This window comes from Rhododendron vialii, chromosome 6a (genome assembly GCF_030253575.1).
Source record: "Rhododendron vialii isolate Sample 1 chromosome 6a, ASM3025357v1".
Lineage (NCBI taxonomy): Eukaryota > Viridiplantae > Streptophyta > Magnoliopsida > Ericales > Ericaceae > Rhododendron > Rhododendron vialii.
In genome coordinates this window covers 27,761,170-27,784,987 of record NC_080562.1, presented here as the reverse complement: position 1 = coordinate 27,784,987, position 23,818 = coordinate 27,761,170, and the positions used below count along the sequence as shown (strand labels likewise).

The 23,818-nt window shown below is 41.6% G+C and overlaps 1 protein-coding gene across 1 annotated transcript; it reads right to left on the bottom strand.

Annotated features, from left to right (window-relative positions):
• Nucleotides 1–3,458: 3,458 nt before the first annotated feature.
• LOC131330029 (probable LRR receptor-like serine/threonine-protein kinase At3g47570) lies at nucleotides 3,459–7,902 on the bottom strand. The gene is made up of 2 exons (XM_058363498.1): nucleotides 5,025–7,902; nucleotides 3,459–4,129 (listed from the first exon to the last, which is right to left on the bottom strand). The coding sequence occupies exons 1-2, from the start codon at nucleotides 7,783–7,785 to the stop codon at nucleotides 3,711–3,713; spliced, it is 3,180 nt and encodes a 1,059-aa protein (XP_058219481.1). The 5' UTR covers nucleotides 7,786–7,902; the 3' UTR covers nucleotides 3,459–3,710.
• Between the last annotated feature and the right edge of the window lie 15,916 nt (nucleotides 7,903–23,818).

Below are 23,818 nucleotides of genomic sequence, written 5' to 3'. Positions count from 1 at the left end.
CAGCACTGGAATGCAGCGGCTTCACGTGCCTCTTGAACGTAACCCTAATTTGTCAAAGAAATCCTTATCCTGCAAAACAGACAAGGAGTGAGTGCACCTTTGCCTCTCGTGGCAAAGGCCCTCCGATGGCTTTGTTAGTATTTCGTACTAGTGATCAAACCCTAATTATCAGTAGGAAAGAAAATAGAATGCAGTGTATTGCGTACCTCTCACCTCTAGGTTTACCTCATATTTATAGATTTATGGATGCTTGCTGTCCAAGCATCCATGTTACCATAGGATTCCTAACTCGTATAGGAAACCCAGGATATCAAGGAGTCTCGTTTCCTTTATCAGTTTATGGAAAAGAGTCCTTTTAGGATTCTTTTCCTTTAAGAGCCGAACATCCCATATTCGTTGGGTATCTTTCTCAGATCCTATATTCTTGGGATCTTTATCCCTTTATGGGACATGACTACTCTGGAACCTTCCAGAATGTTCCCTCAAATAGTACTTCTCTCTCTGTTCGGCCATCCCATGGCCGAACAGATGGCCTGGACCAATTACCTCATGTGTTACTGGTCCTAAGGAAACAATTTGAACCATATCCTTTGTAAGGAACTCTCCTCCTGTTCGGCTCTCTCTTGCCGAACAAGTGTCTATGAACAATGGCATCTCATGTCATTTTCCTTGTATTTGGTCCTAATAACGTCTCATGTTATTGCACCGAGAATCGTACAACCTCTCTGGACCATTGACTTCTCATATCACTGGTCCACAGTGCGTTGACCCTTTGTTGACCGTGCTCGGGCTCATTTTGCACCTGTTCGGGAATACCTCCCTACAATGGGTACCCTATACAAGCTTGAAGGAGATGTTTTGAATAGGAGAGCAAAAATCAAACATCGAGCGAGTAGTATGGGATTTGATAATGCGCATGTGATGCGTTGGGGTGAACAAGGTGACAACAAGTTGCAAAGAGGCACGATTGGGCTTGTGGGCGAGCATGTGAGCTGTGTGAAAGTCGTGCAAAATTTCGGCCGGAAAGAGGTGCAACGAGTTGGTGTTCACGTGGAAGCTCCAAGCGAAGAGACAAAATTGGTTCACGAGGTCAAAGGTGCGCCTATTAAAAGGAGGTTCTCTTTTGCTTTAAATTTGGTTAGTAGTGGTGATCTCTTTGTTGTGCACAAAAGGAAGTAGAGGTGGGGTCATGTCAATTCGCAAAGTGAGCTTTGTGGGGTGCCCCGATGAGGGGGTGCAGTGCACCTAGGTGAGGGGGTGCAAAATCATCCCACATGGGCGAGGGGGTGATTGTTGGGCTTCACCTACGTGTGATAATTTATCGAGGGGGTGCTTGGTAATTATTCGTGTGTAGTTATGTTATATTCGGTTTTGGTAAGAGAATCAAATCCTATGGCAAGTTGGAGGAGTTCCATACTTGGCGGTATTACTTTGGAAGAGTTTCCTTCTTGGTGTATTTCCTAGTCCGAGTAGGAAAAGGAATTACAAGGCAGTAGGAAGCCTTGGAGGTCAAGGCTTGATACTCTATAAATGCCGAGGCGTATTTGGGATTTATATGTGTGTGTGAGATATACACAATTGATGAGAGCAAGAGAGAAAATATATTGTGAGAGTGATGGAGAGATAAAAAAAAAATTATTAGTGAGCATGGGCTTGGGGACTAATATTTTTCTATCTCATTGTACTCGATCAATATAATGAAATTTCTCTTTTGTTTGTGGAGTAGTTATTGAGACCGAATCACAAAAATCTTGTGTTATTTATTTTTCTTGTGCTTGTTTAATTTTGTGGCGTGCTTCCGTTGCGGCGAGGGACTAAAAATCCCAAACATCAACTAGCTAATGTGATGTAGGATTTTACTATCCCCCTTTTCGATCATCTTTTGTTATCTCCTAAAGATGCTCCTATACATACACCCTCATAGCTTAATAATCCCGTATACATGATGTTGAACAGGGAGAGGTCAAAGGTGATCGATCTCAAGTTAGTCTGATCATACGAGTATTTAGATGGATTTTTTCCCCCCCTCAATAAAATCTGCACTTGAATATGAATAGATATATGCATCTGGCCAATTCCCACTTTACTTTGACACGCAAAATATGAGGGATTGGAGGGAAGATCAATAAGATAATTAGAAGGAGAAACGCATTTTGGCTGTGTTTAAACTTTAAACCTATTGCTAGTCATTCGCTTATGCTTGATAGAAGATATAGTATTTATTGCATTCTCAAACAACATTGGTAAAATATTTGTATTGTTTCCCACATCGTTAAATTATGATGCGGTACGTAGGTCTATTATAGTTTGTAATTTTTAAAAATATTGCCGAGCTTAATAATGTAGGCCTGTAACCAAATGGAGCGTTTGAGTAGTTAAATATTGTTGCAATTCCTCAATATATATCTGGGGTTTGTTCTCAGTCATGTGGCCCCAAACCCACTATGGGTCGGTAGCAAATTCAATATAAAGAAAGCAATTTGGTTTAGATGGAGACAACCTTGCACATATATAGTAGAAATTGGTGACAAGAAACAATTACTTTTTGCTCATATGCTATTGGAGTCCCACTTGACATGTAAGTCTTATAGTACATTTAAATTAGAAAATTCTCATGCTTGAAACAAACTAAAAACACAAGAGGAACATAAACTTGACACCAAAAAAACACAGATATTGAACAACAAACTAGCATCTGTAATGTGTAGCCAAAGCAATATGGAGCAATATCACAAAGTTGTGGTCTGGTCTCAACAGATACCTTCAAGACCCACCAAAGACCAAACCACAAGCACCTATGAGGGAAGAAGGAAAATTAGTTATTGAAGAAGTTTGATAGGAGAAGATAATCACTTACGGAATATATGTAGAACAAAAATGATTCGTGCACAGACTGTTGTGCACAGCAGCTGTGCACAACAGCCTTTTCCTCCCGCCTTGGGTCGCACAAAAATGATCGGAGCCGCTCATTTTGTTCAAAATATGTCCTTTAAGGTCTCTGTAAAAAATGAGCTTTGTTAGATATCGTTAGAGGCGTTAACAAAACACTCCTAAATTCTGAAGTGATTTTGGGTGTTTTGTTAACGCCTCTAACGATATCGATCGAAGCTCATTTTTTACAGAGACCTTAAACGACATATTTTGAACAAAATGAGCGGCTCCGATCATCTTTGTGCGACCCGGGGCGGGAGGAAAAGGCTGCTGTGCACAGCAGTCTGTGCACGTAGCACAGCTCTATGTAGAAAAATGCTATTGATACACCAATTTCTGTAGAAGAAAGGAGAAAAATACATCCACATCCTCCAATTGATGGTAGATGCAGAGGTTATTCAAGAACTTGCCTCATTGAAGTTACGAAAATGAGGTTTGTTTATCCTGAATTGGAATGTGGCATTAGAGGTCCTACGTACTTTGTTGTCTCTTCACTATTGTTCTGAAAAACACTTACACTGAGGTTCTGGGTGAATTTATTGATTCTCAAGTTTGAACTAGGAATGGAAATTGACGTTTTGTTCATAGCAAATGAAAATATCATGGTTCTTAGGAACTTGGGTAAAGTTGAACAGAACTAAAACCTCTATTTAAGTCAGCAACAACTGAACAAACCGCTGTTTCGCCGGCCGAGTGCAGAATTGTGGTGGTATTAGTGCCAAATACAGATTTTTCTCTAGTAGTTATTGGAATGTAAAAGGGGTCATACCTGCACATGATCAAGCTGCAATTCTAGCTCTCATTCCTTCGTGTACTCCAACTCCTAGAAGAATGTTCTTAATCACATGCAACTGAGTAACGATTTCTTTGATATCCGGTCGATCTGTTGGTAGTTCTTCTGAACATTCTATTCCCACTTTAAGAATTGAAGTCAAGCATTTGTGAATGCTAGCCGGGCTATGATACTGAGAGTTGTTGATGCTTGAGCTTGCCTCTCCCATTACTGCTTGTTGAAACAGTGTTGGATCAATAACGTTTGCTACTTGTTCAGCCATAGCCATCTCAACAAAGTTGTGGAGAGTCAGACTACCATCGAACATGGTATCTGTTGGTCTCATCCCTGTGAACATCTCCAATAAAAGAATACCGAAACTATACATATCACCTGACATTGATACTTCATTTCCCATGCCATACTCTACAATTCATATAGATAAAAAAGTATTACAAATCTGCTTGATAGGTAGCCTCTCAAGGAATAGTAAAGAAACTTCAACAAACAATTCTTAGATGGATACACATAATTTTACGTCTCGAATAATACGACAAAGAGTTGTGTCTCTTCGTTGCTTCCTGCTCGAATAATGACATTTGGTTTTGCTTGTGTCATCTAGAATGCTTAATTTGAATCATGCTTGATTGGTTCACTTTGATTTTTTTGGGGTAAGTGTATATTTCATTAAAAAGCCCGAACCAAACATACAACATAAGCCAGGGGTCACACCGGTGCATACTTTCTGGAAAAGGAAAGATAGGAGTATATAGTAACAGAAACCTATGTAGACTGTGCTCTACACATTTCCCCATATTATCGATCACATCCCCTGAGATGTCTTGCTTAATACTTTAACTCCTAATACCAAGTAAGCTATTATAATTTCTAGACGTTAGCACGTGGCCCATTTGTTGTGAAAATATTCCCTAACCCAAGAGAATTACAAATCGCAGGAAAGATGATAGGAAAATGTTTACAAAATACTCTAAAAAAAAAGAAAGAAATGTGGGTACGTCCTATGATCAAGAAACCAGTAAAGTTCAGACAATACAATTGTTGGTTATTCATTTTTTAGGTTAACGTGTCTTGGCAAAAACAAAGAAAGAAACTACGTACATCTCCATTACAAGAAACAATCTGACACCTTTCTGCTTAACTCAACTGTATGTAATACTTTTGAACGCAAAATGATGCAGTGAGGAGTAAAACATAAGAACCAATAGCTTTATTTATGTGTGTGGGTTACCAGATTAAATCTGAAAACCGTTGGAAGTGAAGGAGAAAAGAAACAGGAAATGAGTCTAAGGGAAACATTTACCTGGAGCTGCATAACCGGATGACCCACGTAAGCCAATAGAACTTGATTGATTTGCAGAAGAAATACGTGTCGCATCTACATGAAATCTTGCTAACCCAAAATCACCTACATGTCCAACCATATCATCATCAAGAAGAACGTTGCTCGGTTTCAAGTCACAGTGAACTATTGGTTCCGAGCAATGGTGGTGAAGATAAAAAAGTGCAGAAGCGACGTCAAATGCAATATTTAACCTCTGTAGAAGGTTTAAACTCTGCGACTTGTCGTGAGCATCATCTTCTTTCTCATTTGGATGCAACCACTCATCTAGGCTTCCATTGACCATGAACTCGTAAACCAGAGCTTTGAAATCATCACCTTTATAGTCAATGCTTGAACATGCGGTGATGACATTTACTAGATTCCGATGTCTGATGCTCCTTAGGGCCTTACACTCGGCAATGAAACTCTTGGTAGCTCCCTGGAATTGAAGGTTTAATACCTTCACGGCAACTAGTTTTTCACCCTGATTAAGATCAAGAATTCCTTTGTACACCGAACCAAAACTACCCTTGCCTATTAGATTGGCAGAAGAGAAACCATTGGTCGCTTTAACTAGACTCCTGTAGGACAACTTAGGAAACGAGTGGCCAAAAAAGCTAAAAGATGGTACCTTTGTTCTTTTTTTAAACCAACGAAGATACAAGAAGTACATCATCACAAATAGACATACTAGACCAAAAGACAATGGGAGTACCAATTTCAGAAGTTGAGTAAATTTCTTCCTTGGGAATCCCTTTGATTGGCAACTGCGCAGTTGTAAATCTGGTATACCACCACAAAGCTTCTTGTTTCCCTCAATAGAAATAGCTGCTGCAATCGTAAATATGCCTTGTTTTGGTACCGATCCCTCAAAATCATTGAATGATATGTTTAATTTCTTTAAGAAAATAAAGCTCTCGATATAATCTGGGATTTTTCCTGAGAAATCATTCATAGAAATGTCTAGTTCCTCCAAGCCTCTCAATTCACTCAAAGTTGATGGAAGGACTCCCCAGAACTTGTTGCCGTTCAAATTAAGTGATTCCAATTTCACACAGCTACCAAGGGCACTTGGAATATTACCAACCAATATATTGTTAGAAATATTTAGTGTTTCAAGATTTTTTAAAACTCCGATTTCCACAGGGACGACGCCAGTCAAGTTGTTATGAGATAGGTCTAGATAAAACAATGATGAGAGACTAACAACTTGTTTGGGTATGGTGCCAGTAAGACTGTTTTTGGCGAGTATAAGATGCAGCAACATCTTGCATGTGCTCATACTCGACGGGATGCTTCCATGAAGATCATTTTCGGACAGAGCGAGACCTACTAACATGGATAAGTTTCCGAAAGACGACGGGATGCTTCCGTGAAGATCATTTTTGGACAGATCGAGATATGCTAACATGGATAAGTTTCCAAAAAACGACGGAATGTCACCGTAGAATCTATTACCTCCGAGAGACAAAAGATGCAGGTTTTGAAGCTTCCCAAAATCAGCAGGAATGTTACTTGTCAAATGGTTGTTAAATACACTAAATTCCTGCAAATTGACCAGATTCCCTATCCCTCTTGGGATGCTCCCGTACAGCTTATTGTTCTGCAACGTTACAAGACTAAGACGAATGGAGAAATTAGTAATTACTTCCGGAAACACACCTCCAAAACCGTTGTTGTCCAGTTCCAACCGTTCCAAATTGGTGGCATTGATCAAAGGGGAGAGAAAGCTCAAGTCATCTGCTTCCCCTGTTCCTAGATGAGTAGAAAAAACATCTAACACATTTAGATTACGCAGCTTATCCAAAGAAGGCATTTTCCCAGTAAAATTGTTGGTGTTCACCCCAAGGTAATATAAATTGGTGGCATTCGATATTGAACTAGGAATGGATCCAGTCAACAAGTTGTAACCAACTCCAAGGAACTTGAGATTAGAAAGTGAAGTTCCTAGGTTTGTGGGAAGAATCCCTCGGATTTGGTTCTCTCCGACATCGAAATTCGCAATGGAAGAGATATTAAAGAGCGAGGAGGGAATCGTACCGACCAACTTGTTGTCCGCTACTGCAAAAGTTTCCAATTTTGTCAATCTGCCAAGACCATCAGGCATATTCCCACCAAAATTATTGTGGGATATAAAGAGGTTTGCCAAAGATGATAGATTACGAATAGATGCTGGCACACCTCCTGTTAGATTGTTTTGTCCAACATGCAATCCCTGGAGTTTGGATAGGCGACCGAGCTCCGTTGGAATTTTTCCCGTTAGCCTGTTTAGAGTAAATCCAAGGGAGATAAGATTAGAGCAACGAGATATATTGGCCGGAATTTCGCCGGTAACTGAATTATTATACAAGTACAAGAATTTCAGTCGGCGTAAGCGGCCGAGTTCTTGGGGGATGTCATGACTCAAGCTATTGTTTGGCAACAGTAACCACACAAGGAAGCTTAAATTTCCAATGTGCGGCGAAATGGGCCCTGATAGTTTGCCATTCGGAAGGATTAACTTAGTGACCCTCTGGTGCCGGCGGCCACACGTTACACCAACCCATTGGCAGAAGTGGACGGATTCATTCCAAGAATTTAGTATCCCGAGGGGATCGCCGGTGATTTCCGCCTTGAATGCTAGTAAGGCTAGCCGATCAGTCTCGTTCCCGCCCTGCACAGAGTCGGGTACTGAACCCCAAAGCAAGAAAACAACGATAGGCATGAAAAGAAAAAACGAAGGCGGCAACGACTGGGCCATGTGTTGTTCAGGTATGTGGTGGAGCAGATTTCGCTGCTTACTTTGTTTTGAATCTGAAGAAGAGACTGGTGCAAGGAAATTGAAAGTAAATGCTGAAACTGAAATTTTGGAGGAACAACTTTTCCAAAGTTAAAATCTATTAAGTCTGCTTACATTCACCCAATATTTGATTCTAGCTCGTCCCAAAATATTTGTCTGGTTCAAAAAATTCATAGACTAAAAGCTATGAAATTCCAGATAAATGTGCACATTGCATTTTGTTCAAGATAAATTCTATATAAAGGTGTTTAGATATGTTATTAATCGGTATTCCATGAACATGATTCTTCTCGAACTCGAAGAACTTGACGAGCTTTACAAAATGAACGTTTCTGATCATTGTTGTGAGCCAGGGATTGGCCCACGAAATTCAAAAGTGGACCAAACTGTATGGGATTCGTACTGGACCGACTAGACTTGAGTCCTTGATGACTGGTTTCCATTGTGAGATGAGGGAAGCAAGAAAACATTTAGTAAAGTCCGTCCAAGTTTGTATTTTTTTTTTTTTGTATTCATGAGAAAGTTTTGAACAAAAATTGTTTATTGCGTAGGAAACTAAGATTATTATTTTTATAATAAAATATGGAACTTTTACAGGACAAGTTTTAACGAAAAATTAATCATAGTAGAAAAGTTAGAGATGGGAGTCCCAGAGTTTTCCTACAAACCGAAAACAAAAATATACAAAAAAAGAACCCCGACATTTTCATACTTTCTTTACCTTTCCTCGCAACTCTACCTTGTTAAGAATCGACCTACACGTTAAATTCACAACGTCCCTACGCATCTTGGAAACTACGACCACATAAATCAAACAACAAAACGACACAGTGCATAATGAATAGAAAAGAAAGAACACACAGATTTACATGGAAAATCTGAAGGCGAGAAAAACCACAGGAGCCACACCAATCCATTATAATGAAAATTAATGGAGTACAAGTTTTCTCTCTTCTCTCTAAGAACAGTTTTCTCTTGCGCACCCCAGGCTCCAGCGTTGCTCAAGGTTGTCTGCATACCCAACATAGCAGCCTAGCTTAAGGTGTGAATAATTGGCCCTTGGTTACTTGTCTCTATTTTCATATTTTTTCGATTACTCTCAGAGACGAATGATGTGATATAAAAATTTGACTCCAATCTTGTTAGAATAAAGAGAACTAATAAAAATAAAAAAAAACCATGCCAAATAGGTCAGAGAGGCCTTGAGGAAAGTATGGCATGCGTGTTTGGTTGTCTAGATATTACTTGCCAACGGATCCGGGGATGGTGCCAAGAACCTCTTGCCGAGCGGCATCCGTTCATTCATCTTGGCACGAATGGCTCAGATTAAATCTGAGCGCGTACGGATCTTAACCATCCATTGCTCAATCATGATCCGAGTCGTTGATTGCTGAGATGAACGACCACTCGGCACTGCCTTGGACATTCATTCTTGACAATGATTTTTCTCCAAATATTCTTCTTAAATTATAGTTATTATCACTCAAGCTTATGAAATCTCATTTTCTCAAAAAAAAAAAAAAAAAGAAAAAGAAAAGTCCGCATAAAATAGACCCATTTGATGAAGCCTTAACGAAATTTCTTAATTAATGTGGTGATAACTTTATTTTTCCTTTAGTTCATGTTTCTAAGCATGATTTTGTATCCTTCTAAGCAAGGCACACAAAAGTTGAAACTCCAATATAGCCCTAACAATTAGTCTAGCACCACAAGCACATACGTCACAATCTGAAGAATTTTAAACTTTTGATGCAATAGATCTAGCAGGATTCTATGGTCTGTCCGTGAACCCAAGGACACCTTCGTATAAGCCATGAACCATGACTTAGATATTTGAGTCTTCTCACTTGCCCCAAGTCAGTCTTCACCGAAATTGACAGTACCGGTGTATTAATTTCTAGCATGAAGTTCAGTATAAAGCCAAAGAAGACTGACTTGCAATTTGCATAAGTCCATTGATTCAGTCCTTGAGTCTATCCACTTGCCCCATGAGTCACTCTTCACTGAAATTGACACCGGTGTATTCTACAATGAAGTTTTCAATATATATAAGCCAAGGAAGACTGACTTGCAATTTGTATCTGTCAGGCTTCACTTCCATACTCGTTACGGGTCGCTTTCTTTATAATTATAGTGTTTGTCCCATGGTATGCACCACGTTACAACAGTGCATACTCATTCGATATGATGTCATCTGTCCGATAAGGAGTTGGCAACTCCAGGAATTTACAAATATGGGGTCATTTACAAATTAAAAGTTGAAATGCTTTCTTTTAGTCGAAGAGCAAATGCCGTTGAAATTGATACTATGACTTCACTTTGCCATAGGTGACTGTCTTATTTTTAAAAATTGTGTCTATAGTTTTTGAACTAAAAGAAAAATAACGTCCTTTAAGAGCCTCTCGTGTCTTTTACCATTTCTATACTCGAACTCAAAATTTGATACGTAAAAACTATAAATATACATTCCAACCCGCGACTCAAATTTACACTGAGATAATACTTAAAAAGACACATTACTAATAATAACAGCTTTTCACTTGGAGCATACATGCATATTATTTAGGGAGAATTTTTCATAAGTCCATTATAGCACTTTTCTAACCCACTAAGTCCACTTCTAAATTCTAAAACCCCCTAAGTCCACTAACCTATTAGTAAGGATATAATAGCCTTATTTAGTCTAATATACCCCTGTTTTTTAAAAACAATTTGCCACGTTTATTCATCCATTTCAAAAACGGCCATTTCAAAATTGAACATATCCCGAAAAAACCTCTAACATCCATTACAAAACCAACCCCCCCTCCCCCCCTTTCCCCCCTTCCCCCCCTTCCCCCCCACCCCCTTCTCAGAACGACGATACAGACGTTTCCAGAAAAACCATACATTGCCAACGGCCTTCTTCGTCGCCGTTCATCACCATTTTTTCAGTCGTACGTTATTCTACTCCGTTCGACGCCATAGTTTCAGTCGGAACTTCTTCTCCATTCGTCGCCCGATATTCGCCCGTTCTAGTCGCCGTGATTCACCCGTTCTAGTCGCCGTGATTCGCCCTCATATTGCCGTCAGATCATACGCCGCAATCGATACACTAGGTATGTTATTCTTCGTATATATGGTTATATAAATGGTTTTGCTAATTTTAGTTAGGGTTTTGTAATGGATGTACATATGGTTATATCAATGTCGGATATATATTCGGACCAATTAGGTGATTTTTCGATCATTGTTTGTTAACCACTTTGATTCCTTGTTCAAACAAGTTATTCGGGAAAATTTCTGAATGATTTATACTTTTGTTTGAGCAGTCCAGTTTATATGCTTATATAACTGGTTTGGTTATGTTAAGTTGAGGTTTTGGTAGCTGTAGGTGGACAAATTCAAGCAGTGCTTTGAACAGCGCTGGAATGCTACGGCTTCACGTGCCTTTTGAACGTAACCCTAATTTGTCAATGAAATCCCTGTCCTGCAAAACAGACAAGGAGTGAGTGCACCTTTGCCTCTCGTGGCAAAGGCCCTCCGATGCTTTTGTTAGTATCACGTACTAGCAATCAAACCCTAATTATCAGTAGGAAAGCAAATAGAATGCAGTGTATTGCGTACCTTTTTCCTCTAGGTATACCTCTTATTTATAGACTTGCGTATGCTTGCTGGCCAAGCATTCGTGTTGCCCTAGGATTCCTAACTCGTATAGGAATCCCAGGATATCAAGGATTCTCGTTTCCTTTAATCCTTGAAGGACTCTTTCCATAACAAGCCGAACATCCCATACTTGTTGGGTATCTTTCTCAGATCCTATATTCTCGGGATCTTATCTTTTAACAGAATACCAGTGATTCTGGACCCTTCTAGAATGTTCCCTCAAATAGAACTTCTCTCTCTGTTCGGCCATCTCATGGCCGAACAGATGGCCTGGACCAGTTACCTCACGTGTTACTGGCCCTAAGGAAACAATTTGAACCATATCCTTTCTAAGGAGCTCTCCTCCTGTTCGGCTCTCTTTTGCCGAACAAGTTTCTATGAACAGTGGCATCTCATGTCATTTTCCTTGTATTTGGTCCAATAACGTCTCATGTTATTGCACCGAGAATCGTACAACCTCTCTGGACCATTGACTTCTCATATCACTGGTCCACTGCGCGTTGACCTTTTTCTCTGACCGTGCTCGGGCTCATTTTGTACCTGTTCGGGAATACCTCCCTACAATTGCTCCCCAGCTTTGCTCGTTTATATTTTACTCAGATGACGAGTAAAGCTCTTTTACCGAGCGAATTCATTTTGTTCCTGCAATATTTCATCACGTTGCTAAGAAAAAATCATCTTTTCTTGTGGCCGTCACAGGCTTTTTAGCCCTAACCTTTACACGTGTCGATCATCGTATTGCTTTTACATTAAATACGAACGGACGTGTTTATTGGAAAACGGAACGTTCAAACGGCGTCTGGGGTGACGTTTCACGTACATCACCAACCTTTAGGGTATTTTTGGGTTTTTGTCCCATTTTCAAAAATCTCAATCTCTCTCTTAGATTCCCTTAGCAGAAAGAGGCGATTTCAAGGTTTACCCACCATTGAAGCTCTGTTCATCATTTCAAGACCTCCTTCTCTCTGCTCTTAGGGATTCAATCGACTATTTTTCGTAAGTCATCATTCCTCTCTTTACTGCTCTTTTTCTCTTGGTGGATTGTTCACAATCTTTCGTTAGGGTTTCATCGTCCCCTTTCTTTATACTTCAAAGAACCCCAAAAGATTTTCTGGTAATGGGGAGATTTCGTAGACATTGTAATACTCCTCAAACCATGGCTAGTTTCAGATCTCGATATGGGATTCCTGACAACGTAGCTACTGTTTTGGCTCCTGAGGATGCCATTCGTGAAAGCTTCGATTTTGACACCCTTCACATTCCAGTAGTAGCCGTCGTTGAAGGCGGAGTTAGGTTTCCCTTAGCCCCTCTACTCCGCCAAGTCTTAGCGTATTACAGGCTTTCGCCAATGCAGGTTTCTGCTAATTTCTTCCGAGTAGTTATGGGCATAAATACCCTAAACCAAATGTTAGGGACTTCCCTAGGCCTGTACGATATTCACCATCTATACAGTATTTCCAGAACTGGGGACGCCCTCACTTATTATCTAAAAAGTAGGGATTCTAGAAAAAAGCTAGTCCTTGAACTCCCTGACTCTGCTCGAGGGGATGATGACGACTTTCTGATCGTTACGGGCAACTTCGAACCCAGAGATGAGGACGACCAAGTGATTGGTTTTCATGCCCCTCACGTATTCGGGAGCCCACGTTAGTGCTTTCCCCTAATTTCATATGTTTTGTCCTTTTTCATAGAAAGAGCTTTGTCGTGCTCCTAATTACTTATGCTTTGTTTCAGCATCAAATATCAACCGTGGTTATAACATCATAACCCCACAAGTTCACGTAGCGGATATCAGACGAGCACTTGCATTCAACGGCAAAGGGACATACCTTGCAGGCCGAGCAAGAGCAGCTCAAGTACTTCTCAGCTACAAAGCTTCATACGGTGGGTTTATTGATCGGCGAACCCGAGCAGCTGATAACCCTGTAGTAGCTGGTCCTTCAAGACCAGTTTCTGAACAAGAAGAAAGGCGTTCTCGGACACCTCCGATCTCTGACGAACCAATCCCTCTTGCTGAGGAAACTTCCAGTCCCACATCCAATTCGTCTTCCAGCGATCATACCCTCTCACCTCCAGAGATGAACCGGCCAATTGATTTAGGCAGCCTCCTCACCATTCCTGGTCGGAGTCGTGGTACTGTTCGGGGCCAAGGTGTTCAAGGTCGTGGTCGTCGCCCCCAGACTCAAACAGATGCTCCCCCAAGATTTTCTCTTGAAGAGATTGAAGCCCTTCACCGTGAAAAACGTCAACGAGTGGAGGAAACTCAAGAAAGACCCCCAACATCCTCCTCATCACCTGCTCCCATCTGGGCTTCTCCATTCTCGCACGGGAGCCGAGCTATCACTGCTCGGGACAGTGTCGAGTCAGAAGGCACTGCCCTTGCCCTGTCTCAAGCTTTTCTGCTGCCAGGAGATATGCAGAAGGAGGTGGCAAGCTCGCCTGACAACCTTCTAAGCTCATTCATGTCTCACAATGCCAAGGTAAGATTTTTTTGTAAACCATAGCATACCATAGCATTTGGTATCCATGTTTAACTGTTTTGAACGTTCCAGGTGATGCAAAAAATGGTGGCTATGGCTCAAAAGCTTAGCCAGTCTGAGCCTCAACGTGTCAAGCTTGTAAGTGAGAACACCAAGCTTCAACGTACCATCATCAGGCTCGAGAAAGAAAGGAACCAAGCCTTGGGAGTGGCAGATGGTTTAAAGGGACAACTGAAGGGGGCGGAGGACAGTCTTGCACAAACTTTGAAGGAGCTTGAGACGACCCAGACTGAAGCCAAAGCTGCTTTTGAGAAAGGATATAATGAAGGAATCAAGGTTGCCACGGAAAGCTACACAAGCCAAATGCCTGGGATACAAGACCAAGTCTGGGTGGCCTCTTGGACAGCTTGCCTTGCCAAAGCTGAGATTCCTGAATCATCTCCTCTCTGGACCAACATTGAACTACCCAGTGCTGCTAGTCAAGAGGAGGATACTGCAGAGGAGATAAATGATGAGCAGGTGGTGAACGTGTCTGCTGAGCAACCTGTTTCTGAAGTGGAGCCTCAATTTGATATGACCAACCCTGGCCAAAAGGAAGTCAGTGATGGTCAACTTGGAGATGAAAATACCACAGATGATGTGATTGCACCAGTAGCTCCTGTAATTGCTCCTACAACTGTGCAAGATCTCACTGAAGATGAATGAGCTCTGTCTTTCTTTACATCTGTTTTTGAATTATTCCTGTCAAGATACCTTTTCCACATAAAACTTCTGTCATGGGTGTTTTTGAAATGTTTAAGTATTTCGTACTTATGTAAGGTTCACGTACTTTTATGCATATATTCGTATGCTTCCCAGTTTGTGCATATTTTCGTATGCTGTGGACTGTTGGTGCATATACTCGTATGACCCGTAAGGGTTCTCATACTTTGAATATCTCGTGGCTAACATATACTTGTTTAAAGTTTATGCATGTCTGTCCAGGTTTCTCAAGTATTTCGTACTTGCGTTCTCACAAGTGTCACGTACTTTAAGTTTCACGTACTTAGAACAATTCTCAAGTATTTCGTACTTGCGTTCTCACAAGTGTTTCGTACTGGCGTTTAAGTAATTCGTACTTAAATGTTTGAAGTTTACACAAGTGTTTCGAACTTGTGTTCAAGTGTCACGTACTTAAATGGATATCCTATACCCTGCTCCCCAATACGAATGAGGGAAACCAATGTCGTGATTCGTATTTAAAACAAATACCAAGAAAACAGCAGTTTAGACTAAAAACGTAACTTCATTCATAAACTGTAAAACCCAAGAGGGCGTTACTCGTATCCCTTGTAAAAATAACAAAACTAGAACACAAGAGAGTTTTATTCGTAACTCCCACACAATCACGATGTGCATAAAGAAAAATTATATAAAAAACTTTCTCAGATTATGGACATTCCAAGGTCTTGGTACTGGGTTCCCATCCAAGTCTGCCAATCGATAAGCCCCAATGCCCGCGATTTCTGTAACGCGATATGGGCCTTCCCAATTTGCCCCTAGCTTTCCCTCATTAGCCACTTTAGTATTGCCGAGCACTTTTCGTAGCACAAGGTCTCCAACACCAAACTCTCGTGGGTGTACATTCTTGTTATAACTTTTGATGAGCTGCTCTTGGTATGAGGCCAAGTGCACCAAGGCCCGTTCTCGTCGTTCCTCGGCAAAGTCTAACTCAATCTCCAAGGCTCTGTCATTTCCTCCACTTTCAACCAAAGTGGTCCTGTTGGTCGGCAGACCTATTTCTAATGGAATAACAGCCTCTGTTCCATATGCTAATGAATAGGGGGTCTCTCCCGTAGACCTCCTAGGCGTTGTTCGGTATGCCCATAGAACCAATGGCAATTCATCCGGCCATTTCCCCTTTGCTTTATCCAAACGTTTCTTAATCCCATCAAGGATTGTTTTGTTTGAAGCCTCTGCTTGTCCGTTGCTTTGAGGGTAAGCTGGAGTCGAATAATAATTTCTTATTCCATACTGGGCACAGAAAGTTTTGAATTTCTTCTGAAATTGCGACCCATTGTCTGTAATCAACGAATAAGGTACCCCAAAGCGAGTTATGATGCTTTTCCACACGAACCTTTCTATCATAGGTTCAGTGATCTTGGCCAATGGCTCAGCCTCAATCCACTTCGTGAAGTAATCTGTTGCAACTAGTAGGAATTTTCGATTCCCAGTTGCCTTGTGTAGTGGACCCACTATGTCCATTCCCCACTGAGCAAACGGCCAGGGACTTGTCAACGGCACCAGGTCCTCGGCTGGTGTTCGAATCATTGGTGAAAATTTCTGACACTTCTCACAAATTTTTACGTACACCTTAGCATCTTCTTGCATGTACGGCCACCAATACCCTTGGGTGATTGCTCGGTGGGCTATGGACCGACCACCAGCATGGCTTCCACAAGTCCCCTCGTGAATTTCGTGGAGGAACTTTTGCACCATCTCAGGATGCACACAAAGCAAGTAGGGTCCTGTAAAAGACTTCCTATATAGTTTTCCCTCTGGGGATAACCAGAACCGAGCAGATTTGGTCCTGATTTTATGTGCCTCCTTTTTGTCCAAAGGGAGTACTTCATCTCGTAAAAACTCCACTATTGGGTCCATCCAACTTGGTCCTTGGTTCACGTCCAAGACCATCTCTACAATTCTCCCAATGCTCGGCTCAGTCAGATACTCCACGGCTATTTTTCTTTTAAACTCAGATGGCACAGCTGCGGCTAACCATGCCAATGAATCTGCATGAGCATTCTTTCCAGAACTTATCTGCTCAATATACACCCTTTCGAAGGTATCGAGCAGATCTCTGGTCACCTGTACATATGCCGCCATCTTCTCGCTCCGGGTTTCATATTGCCCGGACAGTTGATGGACTACGAGCTGTGAATCAGAATACACCCTAACTCGTTCAGCTTTTAGGGTTTTTGCACTTCTCAAACCAGCTAAGAGTGCCTCATACTCTGCCACATTATTTGATGCATTGAACCCTAGCCGAACAGATAATTCTAACATTGACCCTTCAGGGGGTAAAAGCACAACTCCAATTCCTGAACCGGTGCTGCAAGCTGACCCATCAACAAACAGCTTCCATTCCAGGGGATCTTGTTCGGCTAATGCCTGTTTCTTCGTTACAGGAGACTTTGCTTCACACTCCTTTCTCGTAGGAGGCAGAGGTGCAACCGCAGGTGAGAATTCTGCCATAAAATCTGCCAACACCTGGCCTTTGATTGCTGTGCGCGGCTGATAGTCGATGTCATATTGGCTCAACTCAACGGACCAAGTTGAGATCCTTCCCGAGAAATCTGCCTTTCGGAGCAATGATTTTAATGGGAACTCAGTGTAAACCACAACTTTATGGCTCTGGAAATAATGTGGCAATTTTCTAGTTGCTGTCCTTAGTGCTAGGACCAATTTCTCGAGGGGCAAATACCTTGTTTCGGCATCTAACAAAGTTTTGCTCACATAATAGACTGGGATTTGCTCGGATCCCTTATCTCTTAAAAGTACTGCACTTACGGCATGCTCAGAAACAGCTAAGTATAAAATTAGAGACTCACCTGTTTCTGGAGTCGAAAGAAGGGGAGGAGAGGCCAAGTATCCCTTTAGATCCTGAAAGGCTTGTTTACATTCTGCTCCCCATTCGAACCCTTCCCTTTTCTTCAACAGCTGAAAGAAAGGTCTGCACTTGTCACTTGATCGGCTAATAAATCGATTAAGAGCTGCTGCCATCCCAGTTAATCGTTGGACTTCTTTCGTTGTCCGAGGACTTTCCAGATTTTGTAAGGCCTTTATCTGGTCGGGATTTGCCTCTATTCCCCTTAGAGTTACAAGATGGCCCAAAAACTTTCCAGAGCCGACTCCAAACGCACACTTCGAGGCGTTGAGTTTCAACTTGTATTTCCTCAAAATCTCGAAAGCTTCTCTCAAATCTGCAATATGGCCTTGCCCAGATTTACTTTTTACCACCATGTCATCTATGTAAACCTCCATAGTTTTGCCGAGCAATTTTCCGAACATGATGGTCGCCAGTCTCGATACGTTGCCCCTGCATTCTTCAATCCAAAAGGCATGACATTATAACAGTACAACCCTCGTGGTGTAATAAAAGACGTCTTCTCCTGATCTGGCCCAAACATTGCAATTTGATGGTATCCTCGATATGCATCGAGAAAACTCATCCGTCCATATCCCGCTGTTGCATCAACCAACTGGTCAATCCTTGGAAGAGGAAAACTGTCCTTAGGGCACGCCTTGTTTAAATCTGTGAAGTCAACACATACGCGCCATTTTCCGTTCTTTTTCTTGACGACAACAGTATTTGAAAGCCACTCTGGATAATAAACTTCCCTTATTGCCTTGGCTTCCAACAAGTGATCCACTTCTTCAATTACGGCGTCAACGTGCTGTACGGCTGCCCTTCGTTTCTTTTGAATGACCGGTTTATGCTGTGGATCTATATTCAAATGATGGCAGATAACATCTGCATTCACCCCAGGCATCTCCTCTGGTGTCCAAGCAAATACATCGACATAAGTTTTCAAAAAACTAATCAGTTCGTTTTCTTCCTCTTCTGGCAGTGATTCCCCAATTAGAAAATACCTATCTGGATCAGTCTCTTTGATCAGTGTTTTCTTCAAATCCTCAACTACCCTCTCGGTTGGGTCTTTTCCAATATCCTCAATGGTCGGCAGATCCGGAATTTCCACAGTATTAACATGGTGGGCATTATGGACTCTTTTTATGATGGATACCAAACATTGTTGAGCTATCTTTTGGTTACCTTTGATGTGCTCAATCCCATTAGACCCTGGGAACTTTACCATCTGATGGAAAGTTGAAGAGACTGCCCTCATCTTGTGCAACCATGTTCTCCCTATAATCACGTTATAGGAAGACGGTACATCCACCACTAAGAAGTCGGTTCGTAGCACTACTGTTCCAGCCCGAACAGGCAGAGTTACCTTGCCTAACGGCCAAACTGCTCCTGCTCCAAATCCGACCAATGGAGTTACTGATTGTACCAAATCTTCTTGTGTGAGCCCCAGTTTCTTGAACGCATCATAGTATAGCACTTCGGTGCAACTCCCTGAATCCACCAGGATTCTCTCCATATCATATTCCCCAACTCGTAGGGTTATGACCAAAGCATCATTGTGAGGTACCTGGACTCCTCCCAGATCTTCATCCGTAAAAACTATGCCCTCGGTACTTGCCCTTTCGTTGCGCCCTCTTTTCTTCCCCAACTGCATTACATGTTGGTCATGTTTCACTTGTCTCTGAAGCAATCTCACCTCATTTCTCGTATAAGGTTCGGCTAATCCATGTATCATATGGATTACCCCTTTTGGAATCTGTTCGTAATCCAATTCCATTGCCTTGTCTTTATCCTTGGAATCTTCTTGGATAAATTCTTTAAGGTAACCTCGTGAGACCAAATCATCAAGATGTCGTTTAAACATCTCACAGTCCTCTGTCATGTGACCCTAATCCTTATGGTAACTGCAGTGCTGATTCGTAGCACGTTTTGCATCTTTATTCCCACAAGAGTTGGGGGCCATTTGAAATATGGTTGATTCTTTATTCGATAAAGAATCCTGTAAATGGGCTCTTTCCAAACCGTGTTTATTGAAAAGAATGACTTGGGATCCGGGGTTTGTTTATCCTTGTACTGCTCTTTCTTCGCCTGCCCATAATCTTTTCTTTCACGATAAGTTTTGGGCTCTGGCTTGTCAGCTTTCTTTATAGGTCCCTTAACTTGCTCGGCGGCCAACTTACCATCCTCTCGAAGGATGTCATCCTCGTTCCTGGCATGCTGCTCAATTCTCTCCATCAATTTTGCCAATGTCTGCACGGGACTCATGTTTAGAGACTTACGCAGTTCCCCCCGAACAGGTAAGCCTGTTTTGAACGTGGCTATTGCGTATTCTTCACTACATCCCTCAATCTCGTTGAAGGTTTCCCAGTATTTCTTTGCATAAGTCCTGATCGGCTCGTCCTCTCCTTGTTTCATAAAAGAAAGACTCTCAAAGGTTTTGGGAGCTTTCCTGCTCGTCAAAAACCGTGCAGTGAATTCCTCGGCCAATTGCACCCATGTTCGGATGGAGCGTGAGCCTAATTTGTGGAACCAGGACAGAGCAACCTTCCCCAAACTCGACGGGAACATCTTGCACATGATTGCATCATCCCCTTCATGCATAAACATTGCTTGCTGGTAATGCTGTATATGGGCCACGGGATCAGCATCTGTCTCGTAGAGGATGAATGTCCCGTGCTTTAACCTGGTCGGCAATCTAGCCTCCTGTAACTTTTTTGCAAAAGGGGAGGATGCTATATTCTGCAGTGCTTTCCGTGCTGCTTCCCGTGCAGTCATGGCTTCATCCTCCGGTCCTTTCTTGGATCTAATTCGTTCCCAATCGGAATCAGGTCTCTCGTACCTGTCCCTATGATGTTTTCTACTCCCTTCTTCTTCGGGGGTAAAACTCCGACCTCTGCTTCTCCTCTTTCTTGGAGATACCCTCCTTCGCTCGGGTGTTCGGATCCTGCTCCTCTCTTTTCGTGGAGAAGTTTTATGTCGCCTCGGGGTCGGACTCCTGCTTCTGCTCCTCCTTCCTCGTGAAGGAGCCTTTTGATACTGTACCAAAGCGTATTCACTGCCTCTAGAATTTCTTCGAGATCGTCTAGAGTCCTCCGGATGTTCTCTGATTCTCTCTAGTTCTCTGATTTCATGTTCTCGTTTTTTGATCAAACGAGCATACTCCTCAATTTCTTGTCTCTTCTTATCAAGAACGTCTTCGCTATGGTATACACTTCTGGAGTGTGCAATCGATTCATCCCCTCGATGGGATTTAGTCCTTCTCGTGGACTTCGATGCCGTCTCTCCATCTCTATTTCTGGAGTTGCCGTGGATAGTAAGGGGGTGGCCCTTACTCGTGGTCCTTTTGTGTCCTCCTTCGGGCTTTCTCGGAGCCCCGGGTGGAGACTTATCCCCTCCTCCAATTAACACATCCTTTGGGTCGTGTGGCGTTGCTGGCTCTACTTCCACCATGGTCGTATTTCAAAGGGAACTCTTTCGTTTCCCACAGACGGCGCCAATTGTAGGTGGACAAATTCAAGCAGTGCTTTGAACAGCGCTGGAATGCTACGGCTTCACGTGCCTTTTGAACGTAACCCTAATTTGTCAATGAAATCCCTGTCCTGCAAAACAGACAAGGAGTGAGTGCACCTTTGCCTCTCGTGGCAAAGGCCCTCCGATGCTTTTGTTAGTATCACGTACTAGCAATCAAACCCTAATTATCAGTAGGAAAGCAAATAGAATGCAGTGTATTGCGTACCTTTTTCCTCTAGGTATACCTCTTATTTATAGATTTGCGTATGCTTGCTGGCCAAGCATTCGTGTTGCCCTAGGATTCCTAACTCGTATAGGAATCCCAGGATATCAAGGATTCTTGTTTCCTTTAATCCTTGAAGGACTCTTTCCATAACAAGCCGAACATCCCATACTTGTTGGGTATCTTTCTCAGATCCTATATTCTCGGGATCTTATCTTTTAACAGAATACCAGTGATTCTGGACCCTTCTAGAATGTTCCCTCAAATAGAACTTCTCTCTCTGTTCGGCCATCTCATGGCCGAACAGATGGCCTGGACCAGTTACCTCACGTGTTACTGGCCCTAAGGAAACAATTTGAACCATATCCTTTCTAAGGAGCTCTCCTCCTGTTCAGCTCTCTTTTGCCGAACAAGTTTCTATGAACAGTGGCATCTCATGTCATTTTCCTTGTATTTGGTCCAATAACGTCTCATGTTATTGCACCGAGAATCGTACAACCTCTCTGGACCATTGACTTCTCATATCACTGGTCCACTGCGCGTTGACCTTTTTCTCTGACCGTGCTCGGGCTCATTTTGTACCTGTTCGGGAATACCTCCCTACAGTAGCAAGTATATATCGTTATATCAATCTCTGATCAGTCCAGTTTATTCTTATATTCGTATATATATGGTTATTTAAATTGTTTGCCCAAGTAATGTTAGGGTTTTGATTGCGAGTACATATGGTTATATCAATGTTGGATATTTATTCGAACCAATTAGGCCGCTTCGCGGACAATTTCAATAAACTAATTTAATTGGTTTAATTGTTATAACCATATTCAACGAATATATGGTGTTCATTATGTATATATGGTTATATAAATTGTTTGTCAGTTATTGTTAGGGTTTTGATTGCGAGTATATATGGTTATATCAATGTTGGATATAAATTGTGATCAATCAGGCCGCTGCGCGGACCATTTCATTAATCAAATTTAATTGGTTTGACAGCTATAACATAAATCAACAAATATATGGTATTCCCTCTGTATATAAGATACATATGGTTATATACTTTGCTGATATAGTGTATAATGAGACGTATAATAGTTAGGTTATATAACGTTTAGGTTTTCATTTGACCCGCTGATATCATGGAACATATATGGTAATATCAATTTATCGAATCCATTTGCAAACATATGAACATGTTTGTTTCCATATGTTAAATGTTTTTATTGTATGTGCTGCAATGACAAATCCTACAAAACAGGGAAAGAGTTGGTACCTGTGACGTACGCAGCAGAAGCTCGTCCGTTAGCAATGATTGACCCACAAAAACAGATGAGGCAGAAGAAGACACCAAGAAAGCGGACAGTAGACCCAACTAGCATAAATATTGAGGACAGTGACGATAATACCGAGGTCATCAAGTCTACCTCTACCACCCCCCGGAAAAAAGTGGCAGCAAGAGAGAGTAAAGGACCAGAAGTAGCTGCTGAGACTCCAACTATCCAGCGTTCCCCAACCGCAAGAAAAAAGGCAGACAATTATGATAAGACTGAGGTAGTCAAGTCTTCATCCCCCTCCCCCGCGAAAAAGGTGCCCGCAATGAAGATGAAAGCATCAAAAGTAGCTGCTGTAGAGACAACTATCCAAACTTCCTCCCCAAACCCAATTAAAAAGGTTACCATGTCAAAAGTGAAGATCAAAGACCGTGGGTTAAAGCCAAAGACTGAAAAGGTTTATGAGAGAAAGAGGAAAAGGCCTAAAAGGGAAGCTGAAGTGATTATAGATCTGCAAACCCCGACAAAGAGGGTGGCACGATCTTCTGAGGCAGTGCGGAAAATCCAAAGAGGTAATGACAATGAAGAAACAAAGATTGACAAAGGATTTAAAAGGAAAACAAGGTCTCAAGTATCCAAGGACATAAAAGCAAGGGTGAGCAAAAAAACAAAGGGAGATGAAGAAGAAGAGGAGTGGGATGAAGAAGAGGGGGATGAAGAAGAAAAGGAAAAGGGGAAGAAATGTAAAAGAAGTAAAGGGTTCATGGGCAAGAAAGGCATACGAAAACAAGAAAAAATGGAAACCGGGATGTCTAATAATCCCCAAAAAGTAATGAGGCACATTCAGTACAGGTAATGATACCTGGTCATATGTATATGATTGTTTTGATATAATGTTATATATATTATATTCACATGTGCAAGCATATATATGATGTTATCTGAAATATATATGGTTATATATGGTAATATGTACCATTCTGAATGTATTGCAACAGCATACAAATGTTAGCTGTTCCATATAAACCTTGATATAATGTTACATATGAATTACTTACTAGTGAAAAGTTATATATGTATTTGTAATCTGAATTATATATGGTTATATATGATATTCTGTATCATTGTATATTTTTTGCAGGTCAACTTTAAATACTGTGGTAAAACTGATAAAGAGTATTCCTACCGGGGAATTCACACCACTTCAAATTCAGGAGATCAAGAAAACACCGTTTGC

Bases quoted from the DNA above. Each gene is read 5' to 3' on its own strand.
- LOC131330029 (XM_058363498.1), bottom strand. From the start codon at position 7,785: ATGGCCCAGTCGTTGCCGCCTTCGTTTTTTCTTTTCATGCCTATCGTT. The intron at 4,130-5,024 runs GTAAATGTTTCC...TATGAATTGTAG, and splicing joins ATCCGGTTATGCAGCTCCAG to AGTATGGCATGGGAAATGAA.